This window comes from Lissotriton vulgaris, chromosome 5 (assembly GCF_964263255.1).
Source record: "Lissotriton vulgaris chromosome 5, aLisVul1.2, whole genome shotgun sequence".
Taxonomy (NCBI): domain Eukaryota; kingdom Metazoa; phylum Chordata; class Amphibia; order Caudata; family Salamandridae; genus Lissotriton; species Lissotriton vulgaris.
In genome coordinates, this window is record NC_141693.1 from 350,240,451 (window position 1) to 350,259,906 (window position 19,456).

General features: G+C 47.1%; 1 protein-coding gene across 3 annotated transcripts in view; it reads left to right on the forward strand.

Annotated features, from left to right (window-relative positions):
* Nucleotides 1-19,456, forward strand: part of TMEM269 (transmembrane protein 269) — a 146,699-nt gene that overhangs the window by 82,133 nt on the left and 45,110 nt on the right. For all 3 annotated transcript variants that reach the window (XM_086921615.1, XM_086921614.1, XM_086921613.1), the window contains one exon: nucleotides 17,613-17,710. In XM_086921615.1, coding sequence (XP_086777741.1) covers nucleotides 17,613-17,710 — 98 coding nt within the window. The remainder of the gene's footprint in view (nucleotides 1-17,612; nucleotides 17,711-19,456) is intronic.

Sequence of the window (19,456 nt, forward strand, 5' to 3'; positions counted from 1 at the left end):
TACCTGCCTAAGTCAAGCTCATGCTCCCATCAAAGTCCACTAGGCACCCATTTCCAGTTTCATGCGATCTTCCACATCTCAACCGCTATGGTCTTCCAACACCATTAAACTATTTCTCAAAGACTTATTTCGAACCTTTCTTCCTGTAAGGCCTCCTACTCCATTTGGCAACTGAACACTGTGCCATCTCAGCTTATAAAAGATCCCTTTGAGCCCATCCACAAAGTGGATATCATATTTCTCCCGGAAGCTGGTCCCCCTACTCGCCTTAACCTCCGCCAGATGGGTTAGTGAGATTCAGGCATTCACCATACCAAAACCTTTCCTCCGATACAGGGACAACAGGGTTATTCTCCGCACAAACCCAAAATTAATGTTGTAGGTCCCTGCAAACTTTCACATTAATGGACCCGTGGTTCTCAACTCTTTCTTTCCAAATCCTACAACCTGAGCAGAAAGAGGACTTAACTTTCTAGGCAACAAGCGATGCCCATAATTCTACTTGGACAAGATTACTGCTTTCGATGCCCAAAATTTTACTTGGAAAAGACTAAATCTTTTCTCAAATCCTGTCAACTGTTTGGTGCTTGCAGCACTCCAAGGAAAGGCTTTACTCTCTCAAAGCAAAGCATTTCCATATGGATATCCCAACACCATTCAATTCTGTCACCAGAAGGCTGGAAGGCAGTTGACCTCTTCAGTTTGGACCCATTCCACAAGGGCTATGTCTACATCTATGGCGTTATTTGCTGGTGTCTCTCTTCCTGAAATTTGTAAAGCAGCGACCTGGAAGAACAGACACAACTTTAGTCAGCACCACTGCTTGGAACTGGCAGTTCAGAGTGATGCAGCAGTGAGCAAGGAAATGGTTCGACATCTTTTTCACTAATGGTGAGCTATTCCTGCCTGCCCTCAATCGGCATATTCTTTACGCACCATTTTAGTGTGTGTGTGTCTGTATGTATGCTTCACTTCATATACTGCTGTTTTCTTCTAGTTCATACATACGTATATGCAAATATATTTCTTGTATGTGCTATACATTGAACAGTCCACAAACTGTAAATCTGATTCAAGCATGTGAATCTTTGAAAGGTCCAATATGGAATAAGAAATTACATGTCACTGTAGCTCTGCAGTATTGGAATCTTTCATAGATTCACATGCAGCCCACTCTCCTCCCCTGTGAAGCTAATGTTTCTCTCTCTCTCTCTCTCTCTCTCTCTCTCTCTCTCTCTCTCTCTCTCAGTGGATATGTATTTTGTACACTCGTGCTCTAAAATCTGAGGGACTGGAGCTTCTCACAGGAGTGTTGTAGAGGGCGTTACAACCTGACTGGTTAAAACCTAAATCTGAAAGAAACAGGTTAGTATTAGATTCCTTACCTTAGAATATCCCCAGGCGTCAGACTGGATCCGGAAACTTTTGCGTAGCAATACCCCTGCGCGTCGGTAGGCGTTGTCTGCGGCTTCACGTCCGTTGTTGGCGTCGTTAGCGCCGGAATGACTTCGCCGTAGTACTTAGACGCCACCCTCGCGCTCTGACGTCAGTTCTTCTTTTTTCCACGCGAGCTAGCGCAGATCCGGAGAAGCTCTAATTTTGACTAAACTTTAGATCTTTTGATCTGTTTTTCTCGAGTCATTCGACTCCTATGGTGCCGGTAGGGATGCCCGGGTTTAAACCCTGCGTCGATTGCAGCCGACTGATGTCGGTTACCGACCCCCATCGCCGGTGTCTTCATTGTCTGGGCCTCGACCACAATGACCGAGCCTGCTCCGATTGTCGGGCTCTGACGGCCAAGGCTAGGCGGGAGCGGTCCCGCAAGAGACTTGAGCTCTGGCAGTCGGCCCGCGCCGTTCAAGGTCCCGGTCCAGGAGGAGGTCGAAGGACCGGTCGCGGGGTCCGAGTCGTCGTAGCTCCGAGAGTCGGCATCAGTCTTCGGGCTCAAAATCCTTAGGTAAGAGGCATGAGAGGTCGGGTAGGTGTCGTCGCTACTCTCTCCCCTTCGAGGCGACCCCTCCAGCCATGCCACCGCAATACCAATGCGTGTCGGGGGATCACTTGCAACTTCTGCAAGAGGAAGTTACGGCCCTCTTGGCCAAGGGGGCCATCGAGCGCGATCCTGGGCCAGAAGTAGGGTGTGGTTGTTACTCCCACTACTTTCTGGTACCCAAGAAGGGTAAAGGGGGCCTGCGCCCTATCTTGGACCTACGGAACGTCAACGGCTTCCTTTCGGAAGGAGAAGTTCAAAATGCTGACATTGGCTCAGGTCTTAGCTGCCCTGGACCCAGGAGACTGGATGGTAGCGTTGGACTTGCAGGACGCTTATTTCCACATCCCCGTCCTGCTGGCCCACCGGCGCTACCTGCGGTTCACGGTAGGCCCGAGCACTTTCAGTTTACCGTACTCCCCTTCGGCCTTACCAGCGCCCCATGGGTGTTCACGAAAGTGATGGCGGTGATCGCAGCTCATCTGCGCAGGTTAGGGGTTTCAGTCTTCCCCTACCTCGACGACTGGTTGTTGAAGACGGGCTCGCCCCAGACAATCGTCAGCCACCTCCAGACAACGGCGGACCTCCTGCACCAGCTAGGGTTTTCCATCAAAGTGCCAAAGTCACACCTGTGCCCCTCTCAGAAGCTCCTCTTCATCGGAGCGGTCCTCGACTCGGCGCTGTTTCGGGTTTATCCTCTCGAACAGCGGGTCCGGGATATTCAGGCTCTGATTTCAATATTTCAGCCTTTATCCCGGGTCTCGGTCAGGTTGACGCTGTGGCTTCTGGGGCTGATGGCCTCCTGCATCCTTCTGGTGCATCACGCCCGGTGGCGGATGCGGGCTCTGCAGTGGGACCTGAGGTTTCAGTGGGCCCAGCATCAGGGCAACCTGTCTGACCATGTCCTGATCTCGGAGGGCACTGCGAGACAGCTGCAGTGGTGGATCACTGACCGCGATTGGGTCAGCGGCAGATCCCTCTCCCTTCCCCAACCAGAGCACGTAGTTGTGACGGACGCGTCCCTCCAGGGCTGGGGAGGCCACATGGGAGAGGCGGAGATCAGAGGCCTCTGGCCTCCGGCGGAGTCCCGGCTCCATATCAACCTTCTGGAGCTGCGGGCGATTTGTCTAGCACTGAAGGCATTTCTCCCCTCTGTCTGGGGGAGTGTAGTGCAGGTGTTCACGGACAACACCACCGCCATTTGGTACTGCAACAAACAGGGCGGGGTGGGGTCGTGGACCCTCTGCCAGGAGGCTCTGCGCCTCTGGCAGTGGCTGGCACATCAGGGGGTGACCCTGGTGGTTCAACACCTGGCAGGTTCTCTGAATGCCAGGGCGGACAAGCTCAGCCGAAGGTGCATGATGGATCACGAATGGCGTCTGAACTCGGACGTGGCGCAAGGGCTCTTTCTGCAGTGGGGAGAGCCTTGGTTAGATCTATTCGCCACCGAAGAGAACGCGCAATGTCATCAGTTCTGCGCGTTGGAATTTCCAAGGTGGCACTCGCTCGGGGACGCTTTTCGTCGTGAGTGGAGTTGCGGTCTGTTGTACGCCTTTCCGCCTATACCACTGCCCAAAGTGCTGAAGAAAATCAAGAGCGACCGGGCCCAAGTCATCCTTGTGGCTCCGGACTGGGCGTGAAGGTACTGGTATCCCAAGCTACTCAGTATGTCAGTCGATCCCCCGATTCGTCTGCCTCTTCTGGAGGACCTTCTGTCGCAGCAGCAGGGGACGGTCCTCCACCCGAACCAGTCCAGTCTCCACCTCCATGCTTGGAGATTGAGCGGCGACAGTTGAGGCCATTTGACTTGAATCCTGAAGTCTGTACTGTGATTCTGGCAGCCAGACGTCCCTCCACAAAGTCGGTATACGCCTGCAGGTGGAACAGATTTGTGACATGTTGCACAGCAAAGGCTGTGGATCCTCTCAATGCCCCTCTTTCTGAGGTTCTCCTCTTCCTTCTTTCTCTTGACCAGCAGGGCTCTGCTCTGGGCACTATCAAGGGCTACCTTTCTGCCCTTTCAGCCTTCTTAAGGCTACCTGATCAGCCATCAGCAAAGCCTGTCCAGATTTTCATTGTCTTCAGTACAAACCCCTCTGGGAGATAGAGAGGAAGGCCTGGACAGACAAGCCCCATAGGCTGCCATTATGTGTCTCAGAATAGGGTACTGTGCCTTTAAGAGAACTTTCCAGAACTTCACAGTATCCCAGAATGCCTTGCAGGTCTCTCTTACTTTCAGTTCTTTTTTCCGGCTCCTGCAAGCAGGACCCTGGAGCATTGAGCTCTCCCTGTTCAAGGGTTTTTGTTGGTGTTTTTGCACTAAAATCGTCTTTTGTGTACTTTATTTGTACCTTAAAGCTTTCTTCTTGGCTTGTTGCACCCCTTGGTCGAAATAATGCCTGCATTATTTGATAAATGCCCGGAGTGCTCCAGGAAGAAGGCCAAGACAGACCCCCATGAGGTCTGTATCCTCTGCCTTCCCTCTTCCCACATCCCTGAGGAGTGTGAGATCTGCCAGGGTTTCTCTGGCAGGACCCTGAAAGACAGAAAGAAAATCAGGCTTCAGGGACTGGAGGAAAGGAGACAGAAGACGCAAGGTGGGTCTGGAGGGGCTTCTACTGCCCATGCTGAGGCCCCTGGGGGGCTCCCCGGGGGCAGGAAGCCCAGCACACGTCCCCATTCTCCGTCTGGGTCGGTGGCACCCTCCAAGACGTCGAGAGGGAAGTCCAAGGCCAGCTCCCCTTCTCCCCAGGGCTCTGGGTCGAGAAAACGTCGACGTCGAGGGACCTACATAGGCCGCCGTCGAACGCGGAGACGGTGTCATCGTTGCTGTCTTCGGTGTCGACGTCGAGCGATCAGCGTCGACAGGAATGGCGTCGACAGGAACGGCGTCGACAGGATCGGCGTCGACGCACGCCGCCGAGGCAATACCGTCGATTGCCTTCAAGACACAAGGCTTCATCGTCGTCGAGGGGATCCTCGTCGTCGAGCCTGCCGTCGACGCAGAAGCACTCGCCGGCGAGACGGAGGCGTGCCCCGTCGAGGCGAAGGAGATCGTCGTCAAGGTCGACGTCGAGGAGGCGGTCGCCGTCGAGGCGCAAGCGGTCGCCGTCAAGACACAGGAGATCGTCGTCGAGATGGTCCGGGTCGAGACACGCGAGTCGCTCGACGCCGAAGAGAAAGAGACGGTCGACGCCGAAGGGCCGCTCGACGTCGAGGGACCGGCGGTCGACTCCTGAACACCGGTCAACGGTGCCGGATGCCAGTACTAAGCGGCCTGAGGCTGTGGGGGGCTCCCCTCAGCCCAGGAAGGATGGTGGATCACCGGGATCGGTGTACTCGGAGGTTTATACTCCAAAGAAGTCCGTTCCACCTCCTCCTCCATTGCCTAGAGGCCCGCGTCCGAGGATGACTACACCTCCTCCGTTGCCTCCTCTACCAGAGAAGCCTCCACCGGTTCCACCAAGGTCGGGCTCGTTGCCTCACCTTCCGACCCCTCCCAAGAAGACTCCTAAGTCTAAAGAACCGCGTAAGCCCAAGTCGGCCACCCCGGACAGGCCGGTGGACCGGCCGAAGCCCAGGAGGTCGAAGTCTTGCTCCAGACGGAGAGAACGATCGAGGAGCAGGCGCAGGTCCTCCACTCGTTCCAGCAACGCCATAGGAGGCATAGATCCAGGACGGATACATCTTCAAGGACTTGCTCCTATTCCCCTACTCTGTCCGATTCCCCGGACACTAGGGTGTCTCCTATCGATGACATCGGTACATTCCAGGATGTTCTCCTGAGGGGGGCCGCGAAGTTGGGTATCACGGTGACGGCTCCTACACCTACGACGTCCGTGATATTCGAGACTTTGCACAAGAAGCACCTGTCTCGCCCTCTGTTGCCCTTGGTTCCGGGACTGGTTGAACCGGCACAAGAACTATTTCTTACGCCTGCGGTGGTTAGGGCCGCTCCTTCTCGGCTTTTGAAGAAATACAGGGCACTGGACTCTGACCCTGCCTTCCTGAGGATGGACCCAGTCCCCGACTCAGTGATAGTTACGGCAGCCAGAAAACAACACTCTACCTCCCCGTCCTCCACCGTGCCTCCGGACAAGGAGAGCCGCTGGATTGATTCGGCGGGAAGGAAAGCATGCGGGACTTCTTCCACCACGATGAAGGCTTCCAGCGACTCGGCATTACTGGGACGATATGACCGGCGCTTTGGGATTCCATGGAACAGTTCGCGGACCTTGTGCCGCGCGACAGGAAGGAGGACTTTATGGAAATCGTCAAGGAGGGGATGCTGGTTTCGAACCAGGCCATCAGTGCCGCGGCGGATATTTCCTTGTTGGCGGCACATGGCTACTGCCACGGTATCAACCAGCGCCGCCATGCATGGCTCAGGCTTACGTCTCTCAAGCCCGAGGCGCAACAGCGAGTGGCCAACCTGCCGTTTTCCGGGGACACGCTCTTCGGAAAACACGCGGATGACGAGATGGCCCGGATGAAGGCCGAGGCAGAAACCCTGACGGCAGTGGGCTTGGAAAAGCCCAAGGACAAGAAGCCATACCGCCAGTTCCAACGGCGGTTCGGTTCGCAAGGGAAAGGAAGAGGACAGTCTTCGGGACAACAGCAGCAGCAACAACAGCAGCAGTTCTGAAGACCTTTCCAAAAACGTCAGAGGGGTAGAGGTGGACAACAGCCCTCTACCGCGAACAAGGGCCCGGCCGGGTCTCGACCCTGAGCGGTTACTTCCCCGTCATCCGTTACCCACTCCGGTGGGGGGAAGCGTTCAATTTTTCCTGGCAGAGTGGAGAAAAATTACTCAGGACAAGTGGGTGCTGAATATTGTTTGCAATGGATACAGTCTTCGGTTCATCAGCCCTCCTCCAGCGATCCCTCCGGTCAGCTCGCAGTATCAGCTGCGCGAGCTCCAGGCGGAGGCCGATATCCTGTTGAGGAAAAGGGCGATAGAAGACGTACCTCTGTCTCAAAGAGGAAGAGGTCTGTACTCCCGGTTCTTTCTGGTTCGCAAAAAGGACAAGAACGAGTTCAGGCCCATTCTGGACTTGCGGCAGGCAAACAAGTGGATTCGCAGAGATAAGTTTCGCATGCTCTCGTTGCATCAGATTTATCCTCAGTTGCAACAGGGGGACTGGCTTTGTGCCATAGACCTACAAGATGCGTACTTCCACGTGCCCATCGCGCACAAGCACAGGAAGTTTCTGCGATTTCAAGTCGGCACCAATCATTACCAATACACGGTGCTGCCTTTCGGACTGAAGTCTGCACCCAGGACATTCTCGAAGTGCATGGCAGTGGTAGCGGCACACCTACGGAAAGGCAAGGTGTTTGTCTACCCGTACCTGGACGATTGGTTGATCAAGGCCTCCTCCTTCTCAGAAGCTCAGGCAGACTTCCAGAAGACGTGCGTTCTCTTGAACAAGCTGGGGTTGCACATCAACATGTCCAAGTCTGTCCCGATCCCGGTCCAGTGCATTCAGTACTTGGGAGCCTCTATCAATACGCTGTCAGCAAGCGTGTCTCCTTCGCAGGAGCGACGGAGATCGATCCTTCGGAAGGCTCAGGCTCTTATGACTGTTCCATCTACAACAGTGAGGACGGTGTCTTCTCTACTGGGGTCGATGGCCTCTTGTATCTTCCTCACTCCTCATGCACGGCTACACATGAGACCTCTGCAGGAGTGCTTGGAGGACCAGTGGGACCAGAGGAGAGGATCTGGAGACGACAAGATACGACTGTCTCTGCATGCTCTTCAGTCTCTGAAGTGGTGGTGTTCAGCGGAGAATCTCCTCAGAGGGGTTCCCTTCCACAAGGACATTCCTACTCAGACGATCGTGACGGATGCTTCTCTCCAGGGCTGGGGAGCGCATTCGGGGGACTTACAGATCCAAGGCACGTGGTCTCAGACGGAGTCCACGTATCACATCAATTTCCTGGAACTCAGAGCTGTTCACTTGGCACTGAAGGCCTTTCATCCGTCCTTCCGGACCAACTCTCTGCTTGTACAGACGGACAATACGACCACGATGTATTACCTCAACAAGCAGGGGGGGTCGAGATCGCGCACCCTGTCTCGGGACGCGCAGACGATCTGGCACTGGCTTCTGGCAAGAGGATTGACGATAACGGCTACCCATCTGCCAGGTGTGCAGAATGTTCAGGCGGACACACTGAGCAGGCTGATTCAGGAAAACCACGAGTGGGTCATAAACGACGACGTACTAGGAGAAGTCTTCGCAAGGTGGGGGACTCCAGACATAGATCTGTTCGCCACCGCCGAAAACAGCAAATGCCGAGACTTCGCCTCCAGGTACTACCAGCAAGGGACGCTGGGGAATGCACTCTGGATCAACTGGTCGAACAGCTTTGTTTACGCTTTTCCGCCCATTCCCCTGATTCCAGCGGTGCTCATCAAGCTGTCCCGGTCCAGGGCACGGATGATCCTGATTGCCCCGGAATGGCCCAGACAGTGGTGGTTCACGGACCTTCTACACCGGTCCCTCCTTCCGCACATTCGGTTGCCGTGCAGGCCGGACCTTCTTACGAAGTTCGGGGGGCGGATGGTGCACCCCAACCTCTCGTCCTTGAGTTTGGCGGCATGGCTCCTGAGGTAGTGTAATATGGACATTTGAATCTACCTGAAGATTGTATGGACATACTGAAGGAGTCTAAGAGGCCCTCCACTCGAACGTCCTACGCTTACAAGTGGAAGAGGTTTTGTGTCTGGTGTGTGTCCAGGAACTTGGATCCTACGACGTGCAAGGAAGATGTCATCCTTCCCTACCTTCTACATTTGGCGCGATCTGGCCTTAATGTTCACTCTATTAGGGTTCATCTCGCTGCATTGACTGCCTACAGGAAAAGCCCTTCACAGACTTCCTTCTTTCAGATCCCTGTGATCAAAGACTTTTTGGAAGGCTTGAAGAAAGTGTTCCCTCCTGTCAGGCTTCCATCGCCTTCATGGGAATTGAATGTGGTGCTGTCCAGTTTGATGAAGGAGCCTTTTGAACCCATTCATAAGGCTTCGTTGCAGCACCTGTCCTGGAAGGCGGCGTTCCTCGTGGCCATTACATCGGCCCGCAGGGTGAGTGAAATTCAGGCGTTGTGTTGTAATGAACCTTATACTGTATTTCATGCTGCTAAGGTTGTTATGCGTACTCACCCTAAATTTCTTCCCAAGGTTATTTCTGACTTTCATGTCAATCAGACCATAACTTTACCTACGTTTTTTCAGAATCCTTCATCTCCAGCGGAAAGGTCTTTACATTCCCTGGATGTTAGGAGGGTGTTGAAATTTTACCTGGATAAGACTAAAGGTATTCGTAGGTCAGACCAATTGTTTATCAATTATGGATCGGTCAGGACGGGTCTTGCGACCTCTAAGCAATCCATCTCTAGGTGGATTGTGTCCTGCATACAACCGTGTTACCAGAAAGCTAATAAGACCTTAGGAGGTAAGCCTAAGGCTCATTCCACCAGGGGCAAAGCTGCCACGACAGCCTTGCTCCGTAATGTGCCGATTGCAGAAATTTGCAAGGCCGCCACTTGGAAGTCAGTTCATACCTTTGCTAAGCATTACTGTCTGGACGCTGATGCCAGAGCAGATGCTCAGGTGGGACAGGCTTCGCTGCAGAATTTGTTCGCACAATAGTGGTGTTGGTTCTCTTTCTCCACCGCCGCTTTGGTGTGGGGATGGGCTTGCCATTCTATTCACTAGATTATGACTATACACAGAGACCCCCTGCTACAGAAGGAGTAGTTTCTTTTCTGTAACTCCAGTTCTGTAGTAGGGGTATCTCTGTTATAGTCATAAGCGCCCGCCCTCCTCCCCGGTGGAGAGAGAGAGATATTCATGTGAGGAATGCTACAGGTCTGGCGTGTTACGCCTTCAAAAAGAACTGAAAGTAAGAGAGACCTGCAAGGCATTCTGGGATACTGTGAAGTTCTGGAAAGTTCTCTTAAAGGCACAGTACCCTATTCTGAGACACATAATGGCAGCCTATGGGGCTTGTCTGTCCAGGTCTTCCTCTCTATCTCCCAGAGGGGTTTGTACTGAAGACAATGAAAATCTGGACAGGCTTTGCTGTTTTGTGGATTTTTTTGGTGGAATTTCTAGCTGAAGTACTGGACAGTGTAGCCTGTTATGGGCTGCATTATATGTCTTTAAATTCTCTCTTAAGTGTCTATGCATTTCTGCATTTTTTGACACTGTAAGAGATTATTTTTGATTGCTCCGGGGTCCACGCACATGGGCGGGACTATTCACTAGATTATGACTATAACAGAGATACCCCTACTACAGAACTGGAGTTACAGAAAAGAAACTACTCCTTCCCCCCTGTTCCTTTTGTGATGCCTCAGTGGGACTTGAACCTTGTACTAACTTATTTGATGTGTGCTCCTTTCGAGCCACTTCACAACTGTCCTATCCATCTTCTTACCCTTAAGACTGCTTTCCTGGTTGCCATCACCTCTGCCAGGAGAGTGAATGAGCTCCAGGCTTTTTCTTCCAAACCTCCTTTCCTCTCTGTCCATCCGGACAAGGGTGTGTTGCGGACAAGACCCTCTTTCCTGCCCTAGGTAGTCATTGCCTTCCATATTGGGCAGTCCATCACCTTGCCCACCTTCTTTCCGCCTCTGCATCCCTCTAAAGAGGAAGAGCGACTCCACCGTCTGTACCCAAAACGTGCGTTTTCCTTCTATCTGGATCGCACACGCCAGTTCCGTGTGGATGACCAACTCTTTGTTGGTTACGTGGGAGCTAAGAAGGGACGGGTGGTGCAGAAACGGACCATCTCTCAGTGGGCCGTTTTGTGCATCAAGGCATGCTACTCCTTGGCTAAAAAGGAACCTCCTGTTGGGCTGAGGGCCCATTCCACTCGGGCCACGACGGCTACTACTGCAGAACATCTGTCAGGCAGCTACGTGGGCCTCGCTGCACACGTTCGTAAGACACTACTGCCTGGACAGCCAAGTCCGGAGGGATGGCTTCTTTGGCCGTTCCGTCTTCCAGGATTTTCTGGTGTGATTATTGGTTCGCAGACCCACCACCGGGGTTGGTATTGCTGGGGTATCTATTCTAAGGTAAGGAATCTAATACTAACCTGTTTCTTTCAGATGAACAAGTTACTTACCTTCGGTAACAATATATATGTAAGAAACAGTAGTTAGTATTAGATTCCTTACCGACCCACCCATCCTCCCCGTTTTGCGAACCGATATCTAGGGTTAAGGTCATCCCCTTTCAGGGGCCTAGTTTCATGGCACCAGTATTGGTTCTATCATGGCTCTGCGTATCTGGCGCTGAAAAGCTGTGTATAAGAACTGACGTCAGCACGCGAGGGTGGTGTCTAAGTACTCCGGCGACGTCATTCCGGCGCTAACGACGACGGACGCGGACGCCTACCTTACGGGCAGGGGTATTGCTACGCAAAAGTTTCCGGATCCACTCTGACGCCTAGGGATATTCTAAGGTAAGGAATCTAATACTAACTATACTGTTTCTTACAGATATATTGTTACCGAAAGTAAGTAACTTGTTCGTTTGGTCTCTTTAAAGAAAATGACTATGATACATTACTAAACTAAGGGGCCTAGGCCTTTTCTAGTCTATACCCATCATTACATTGCTTTCTAAAAGTACAGAGAGACCCCCATCTCGATGACAGGAGATGATTCAAGCATGTGAATCTATGAAAGATTCCAATACTGGAGAACTACAGTTACAGGTAAGTAACTAATTTATTGTGTAATAATGGGGAACAGAGCCTGGGTTTTAAAAAAAATAAATAAATAAAATAATTATTGCTGATGGAGCATATTTACTCACGAAACACCACATCCAGCAACACCCCTCATGGAAACCTTCATCTGCAACACTGTCAGCCCAACTGCGATATGTGTAAGCAGGACTACAGGGGAGTCATTCAAACCATTTTTGGTAAAGGACAGAAGCCATTAGTCAATCCAAGAGTAGAAATCATGTTATATAGAATGAGTATGCTTGCTCTAAAGCATGCATTCCTAGCTTTCCATATATCAATGTAATATGCCATATCCTTGATTTGGCACAGGCTGTCCCCACTTTGTGATTAAGACCTATCCAGGCTAGAAGATATCACTAGGTTGAAGTCTCTACCCCTAAGTTGTGCACCACCCTGTTCAGCCACAGAGTTCCAGAATATTAGCTAAACATCCTGAGAAACCAAATTATGAGTCCATATCTTTGCCAATGTAACAGGATTATTGTGAAGCTGATCTGTGATCAGTAGAAGCCTTCCCTTGAGTGTTAGCATGTACACCCTGGGGATAAAGGGCAGTTTTAATAGTAGAGAATTGCCATGACCCATGAGTTAGTGCTGTGACCAGCAAAGTAACGAAAAGAAACCCCATTCAGCAATAAGAAAACGGAAAATATGCAACACCTGTAAAAACTCAATGTCGAGTTTATTGGTGGTCGAGTTGGGCCTCATTCGTGCCTTTCTCAGGCTATTCAGCTCTTTCACACTCCATGAAATGAGAGTGATTTATGTGTCAAAGGGAGTAGGCATGTACTAATGATAATCCTTGTTGCATCATCAGTTATTGTGTTCATTGCATATGCATGTCCAGTTTTGTCTAGACATTCCGCTAATCTTATATAATGATTTGCTAGTTACCGGTAATCTTCATTAATCCAAATACCCTTTTTCCTTGGTTCAATTCATGAGGTGTTTAACCCCTACCCAAGCACGTGACCCAGCTGGTGCTAATTGAAGCCAAAAACAGAAGACACACTTCTTCCCTTATAAGTGCCTCTACTACCATACTAGCATTAACGAGGACTGGAACCCACCACAGATTCTGTGTATCGCCAAGCTATAAAGAAATTCAGGTTGTGAATGGGAACCAGGCAGGAGGGTAGTAACTATTGATACACGGAAGAGGTTATTCAGAGGAATGAAGCATACCGGTAGGTAATGGAATCTTTACCTTTTAAACCCATTTTCTCATACCCCCACTTAATTCAAGTGGATGTACCAGAGAAATTAACAACGGGATCCCCCCAGATATGACATCAAAATCTTCCAGGTAATGCAAACATACCATTTTAATGTAAATATCAGGTGTTCCAATCTTCAGGGTTTTTTGTGGCTGTTAATACTCTGGAACCAAATTCCATAGATTTGAGATTCCACATATCCAATCTATAATACAATTGCTTAAGTGGCTGTTTATCTAAAATAGAAGCCACGCAAGCCTCAGCCCAATGAGCAGACGTTCCTTGTGTGGACCTACCCTGTACTCTGCCTGGTAAAACTGCGTCCTGTGAAGCATCAGCAATACAAATTAATGTTCTAATCCGTTTGTTTAATGTCTGATTACAAGCTTTTTCCAAATGATGAATGACCTCAAAATTAATAAATACATATTCACATTGTCTATAGTCTTGTGACCTTGACACACAGATCTTCACTGCCATTAACACATCCAGTCTGTGTGAAGGTTTCTCTTCAGGAATAGTAGAAGCTGAAAAAAAAGGTAAAATTGTGTCTTGTTTCTGATGGAATTAATACAATACTTTAGGAAAGAAACCTGATCCTAACCTAAGCACCAGCCTGTTAACATTCTTAAATAAGGGGTCCTAACAAGGAACCTGATTCCCCAAGTCTACCGGCTTATGTTCTAGCCATCGAAAAGAATACTTTCAAGGATAAGTGTTTTAGGTCTCTCTCCAATGGCTCAAAAGGAGGGCGGTAGTGCCTTAAGGAGCAAAGGAAGGACTCCAGAAGGTCCAGTCAGTTTAATATTTGGCCTCATCAAAGAAAAGCCCTTCAATAGTCTGATACTTAAGGAATCCATCTAGGGAATACCCCGAGGTGCTCTAACTGCCTTTATTACTGCCCATTGAACCTTCATGGTAGCAATGGCTAGATCTTTGTCGAAACCATCTTGAAAAAATTGCAAGATCCATTTAGACTCACAACTAGCAGGATTTAAAGATCTGTCCATACACCACGTAGAAAAGGATGACCAGTGATGATCATAGGACTTTAAGGTAGATAGCCGTCTAGATTCCTGAACTGAAAAGACTACTGGATAAAATAAACAACACTTTCAAACCCTTCCTCAGCTGCCATAACATTGATTGCATTCTCTTGCATGTGTCCAGAGGGGAAGACTGATCTGTCGGAAGTGCCCATTCCGACCCACTTGCCATCATCCTCAGGAATGGAAACCACGCCATCCTCTGCCAAAAGGGGGCTACCAGAATGAGATCCACAGCCACCTTCTTTAACCTAGCTAACATTCTGGGTATCAAGGGAAAAAAGATGGTCCTTGGATTCACAATAATAAATCCTTCTCTCAGTCTTGGTAGAGTGGCAAAGAGTAGTCCGGTTTTACTAGAGGATCAGGTTTTAAGCATTTAGGAGTACCAACCTGGACAAAAAGAAAATTACACGACTTGAAAGAATTCCGACACCAATTCATAAAAATAAAGTAGCTCTTTATCTTAATGTAGGCACCACAACGAACAGGATCAGATGCATCCAAACAAAGTTATGGATTTTAGAAGAAAATATAAATCACAGTAATTCACTACTACAGAACACTTGCATTGCGGACAATGGGAAAAAGTGGTAGTGGGAATCAGGCACTTGGAGGTTGAGTTGCATGAAACTCAAGGAGTGTAAAGGTGCTGTGGGTCCTAGAACCAAGCCATGATAGTCAGTTCAGTTTTACCTGACTCGAGAAGCCCGGGTGCAGAGTTGTCCTTGCTGGACTTGGTGCTGAAGCAGGAGCTGCGGGAGAGCTGGTTTCACTACTTATACGGTGCAGGTGGGGAGTAGGGTGCAAAAAGTCAACAAAGAAGCCACTGCTAACGTTGGATGTAGGTTTTGCGGCGTTCCCTCGAGATGCAGTGTTGAGTAAAGAGGTGTGGGTGCAAGTGGTCAATGAGCTACTAGCCCCAGCGGCTAATCGCCCCTGAAGTGACCATATCTGGGGGTGTAGGTCACCTTTTCCACCCAAACCCCACTATTCAATCTTGTTTACAAATGGCAGAAGTCTTCCTTAGCTGTATTGACCAGGTAGCAACAGTAGTGAAAGTGTTGGATAGGGTAGGAGTCAAAATTACTATTGCCACTCCAGTGAGTGCAACAGAAGGGAAAGTGTTGGATAGCGTAGCGGTAAAAATTACAATTCCTACTCCAGTGAATGCAACAGTAGGGAAAGTGTTGGATAGCGTAGGGGTTAAAATTACTATTCCCACTCTAGGGAGTGCAACATTAGGGAAAGTGTAGCATAGCGTAGGGGTAAAAATTACTATTCCCACTCCAGGGAGTGCAACAGTAGGGAAAAAAATAATAATTAATATAAATATAAATTAATCAATTAATAAAGATGAATTTCCAATGAATAATTATTTATCAATAACTTTATTATCAATAACAATAAATACAAATATTAAATATAATTAAATTACTTACCACCCTATTCCCCTATAAACCCACAAACTGCTACACATAAAAATTAACATAACGATTGTAATTATCAATTAATCAATTAATATAAAATATGAATACATTAATCATCATGAATATAATGATACATTAATCAATTAATACAAATTAATTACCAATTAATAATCAATTGTCAAATTAATTATCAATAACAATAAATACAAATATATTAATAAATTAATTATAATTAAATTACTTCCCGCCCTATTCCCCTATAAACCCACAACCAACTCTGATACTAAAACGCAAAATTCACTTTAAATAAATGACTAATTTCTAAACATTTAATACATATATTTAAAAATAATAAAAATACATTGCAAAAAATGTTAAACATACATATAAAGTACATACTAAAATACATAACACTAATATAAATATTAATATTAACAACAGTATTTTTTCTAACAATATGAATTACTTCGATATTACTTACTTCGCTATAAAAAGAACAATATTACTTACCTCAAGGTCGATATTCTGGTCACCGATATTCTTGACATTGATATTCTGTCCCTACGATATTAAAAACTTGATATTAATGCAGGCCGATATAAAAAAAACGATTTTTTTGACTGCGCACCAATGATGTTTTGGGCTAGCAAACCACTAGAATTGAACACTTTCCTTTTCTGGCTCTCTGGAACTGGACGAACTGCTTTCTTCATCAATAGTTAAGATATTTCTTGAGTCAGAGCTAAGCATTTTACTGGATCTCTTGAGTATGTGTGTTGGACTAGACCAGGGCCTTGAGGGAGTAATCTAAATTCCAATGAATAACTTATTTCCGATATTTGAAGAACCCATGTCCCTGAAACATTTTCTTTCCACACCTGCAAAAAGAAAAAGGTGCCTTTGGACAGGAAGCTCAGCGTAGATGGAACCAGTTCCTGGGCTTTGGCAGAGAAGATGGGGCAACGGGGTTAGCGTTCTGGCCCCTGACAGATAATAACTAATTAGACTTCTCCCTTCAAGACTGGAACTGAAATTGAAAACCATTCTGTCTTCTTAATGCTCTTTGTGAAGGTTCTGGAATAATTTGTCCACATGGTTCTTGAAAGTCCTGTATAACATATCATCTTCTTTATGCTTTCCAGTCTCTCACATGAGTATGTCGCTGGATTGCCAAGTTATAAACCATAGAAAAAGCAGGTGCTGTTAAAATATCACAAGAAAAATCAGAATTTAACTTTGCTTGCATTTACATATTCACAAACAAGTCGGAGCACTCCACTGCTTCCTGAATGACAGAAGTCAAAGCCTGGACATGCTTTACTAGAGACTGGGAAGCATAAATAGCAAATACTGCCACCCACAAATCGACCTTTAAACTTAAATAACCCCTTTCAAGTATCCTTCCACTTTACAATCCACAAAATCCGCCACTAGGACCCCATTAGCTATGACGGGTTCTAAAACATATAATCTTGAACGTGTTCTTTTTGGGACCATCTGTTAAGTAAGCCAACATCAGATACATTTTGATCGCTACAGGATTTTCCAAATCATCTTAGTCTAAGGGTTATAAACGAGTCGAAAAACTTCTGAATATCTGCCTTCTATGAATTCCTCCATTCCATATGAATGAAATACTTAATATCATTGTTAATTGCCAAACAAGGATGAGGGTTGAATTGTAAATGTTTAACCAGACCAGAGGTAGTGCTTGGCATTTCTTTGGAATCTGGAGATAATTGTCTGCTTACCTAAATGGGGAAGAAATGTCCGTTTTCTGAATACATTTGCTCTTTTGAGTGGTGAACTTCTGCCACCTTTTATTCAGTCGATGACCAGGAGGAAAGAGAAGATGGTGAAGAAACATTCACTGAAGAAATCTAAGAAGTTAGAGAAGGAGAATAGTGGTGCTAAAATTTTACTTTGACTTCTGTATAGCACCGAGAACCAAAGGCCAATGAACATTACTCCATAAAGTCCTGTCCCTAGGAAATAGTTACAGCTGCGTGTTTTGTCTAGCAATAGTAAATGTTTGTCCTCTGGTATTGCCACTAGAAGTAGGGTATCAGCTCATTGAGAAAGTTTCCATTAATTGGTCTTTGCTTGTCCTATCTATATGATTCAAGGTGTTTCATCTTTTTTCCTTACTCTTCTAGACACTACCAATCTGCCTGCTGGTTACTTCTAGTTGGAAACATGCTGGACTTGGCCGATGGTGCAGTTGCAAGGCGACTTAATGCCTGTTCAGCTCTGGGTAAGTTTAAATGTTGTACTTTTTAAGATTGTAAAACATCTTGGGCCATATGTAGGTGGCCAAATACCGGTCGGTAACAGCCGATTTCGGCCGTTACCGACCGGTATTTGGAGTTTTAGATGTAGGGGGCCTCAAAATTTACCGAATCGGTAATTTGAAAACAGTGCCACAGGGCCTTAAGGATTCGTTATTTACCACCAACTATTAGATATCGGTAAATAACGAATACCTGTGTATATGCAAATCTGTGCATGTACACCTATGCCATGTGGCACACATACATGCCCTAAGGGCATGTATGTATGGCACACAAGCCTAAATCAGGGGTGCAACAGGGTGTCATTTGGGGTAATTAAGTTAAAACACATCCCCTTCCCTTGGCAAACAATAAACAACAATAATCTACAACTTTGCAGCAAGAAAAGAAAAATGAAAGTACTGTGACAGGGAAGAAAGAAATGAATAAGTAGTAGAAAGAGACAAGAATGAAGGGAGAGTGAAACAGTGCAAAAAGAAACTTCAAGATAGCACATCCCCTTCCCTTGGGGAAAAACAATTAATAGAAATAATTACACATTGCAAGTAAAACGTTGCATGTAAAACATTGCAAGTACAACATTCGAATAAAGCTAAATAACAGTACAGAGAAAAGAGAAAAGAGAATAAAAAGGAGAAAAATATGATTAAGAGAAAGAAGCAAGACAGTAGTGTAAACACTACAGATACTTGAATATATGGGGTTAACTAACCAAACAGGTGTAGGGTACAGACCCCATCGCGCATGAACAAATAAAGTTGCTCATTGCACATTACATTTCCAAAATAAAGTAAGAATTAGAAACCATAGCGCATAACACTTGAAGATGGGTACATTGGCCATGGCGCAACAAAACTAAAGATGGGTACACTGCCCATAGCGCAACCAAAACCAAAGATAGGTACAATGCCCATAGCGCGACCAAAACCAAAGATGGGTACATTGCCCATAGCGTAATAAAACCAAAGATGGGTACACTGCCCATAGCGCAATAAAACCAAAGATGGGTACACTGCCCATAGCGCAATAAAACCAAAGATGGGTGCATTGCCCATAGCGCAATAAAACCAAAGATGGGTACACTGCCCATAGCGCAATAAAACCAAAGATGGGTAAACAGACTATTGCACACTGCAAGAAACAAAACAACTCGTACTGTTACATGGTCATATATAAAGAGTAATGTGAGAGTGCGGAGTTTGTAAGGCTTAAGCTGCTAGGCACACAAGTCTAGGGAGAATAAAATCAGTGGAAAGGGTGTGTACTACCCACACTGAAAGAATATAATAATTATAAAGAGACCAGCTCTTATAAAACAAATCCCCTAAAGAGAAGTCCTAGCGCCAAGAAAATACTTGCCATTAGAAACAAACACATAATAACTTAAGCTCTCACTAAGGCACCACAGTATGGGAAGATGCTCAACACATGTATATACTAACACAGTACGTTTGACCTAACACACAATGTACCTAATGAAATAACCACAAGGCAATAAGCTTAAATAAATATGCATGACACTCATGACTGCAAAGTCAAATAAGAACTAACTAATGTGCCAGACAACAAAATAATAAGTAAGCTGTATGCAATAGATTAAACATTGTTTAGGAAGGTAACAATGTTATAAAATAAATAAAGGCATAAGTGCATTTTACATGGTACAGTAAATGAGAAATAAGTACTCATTGTAATCTGACAGTAAAATA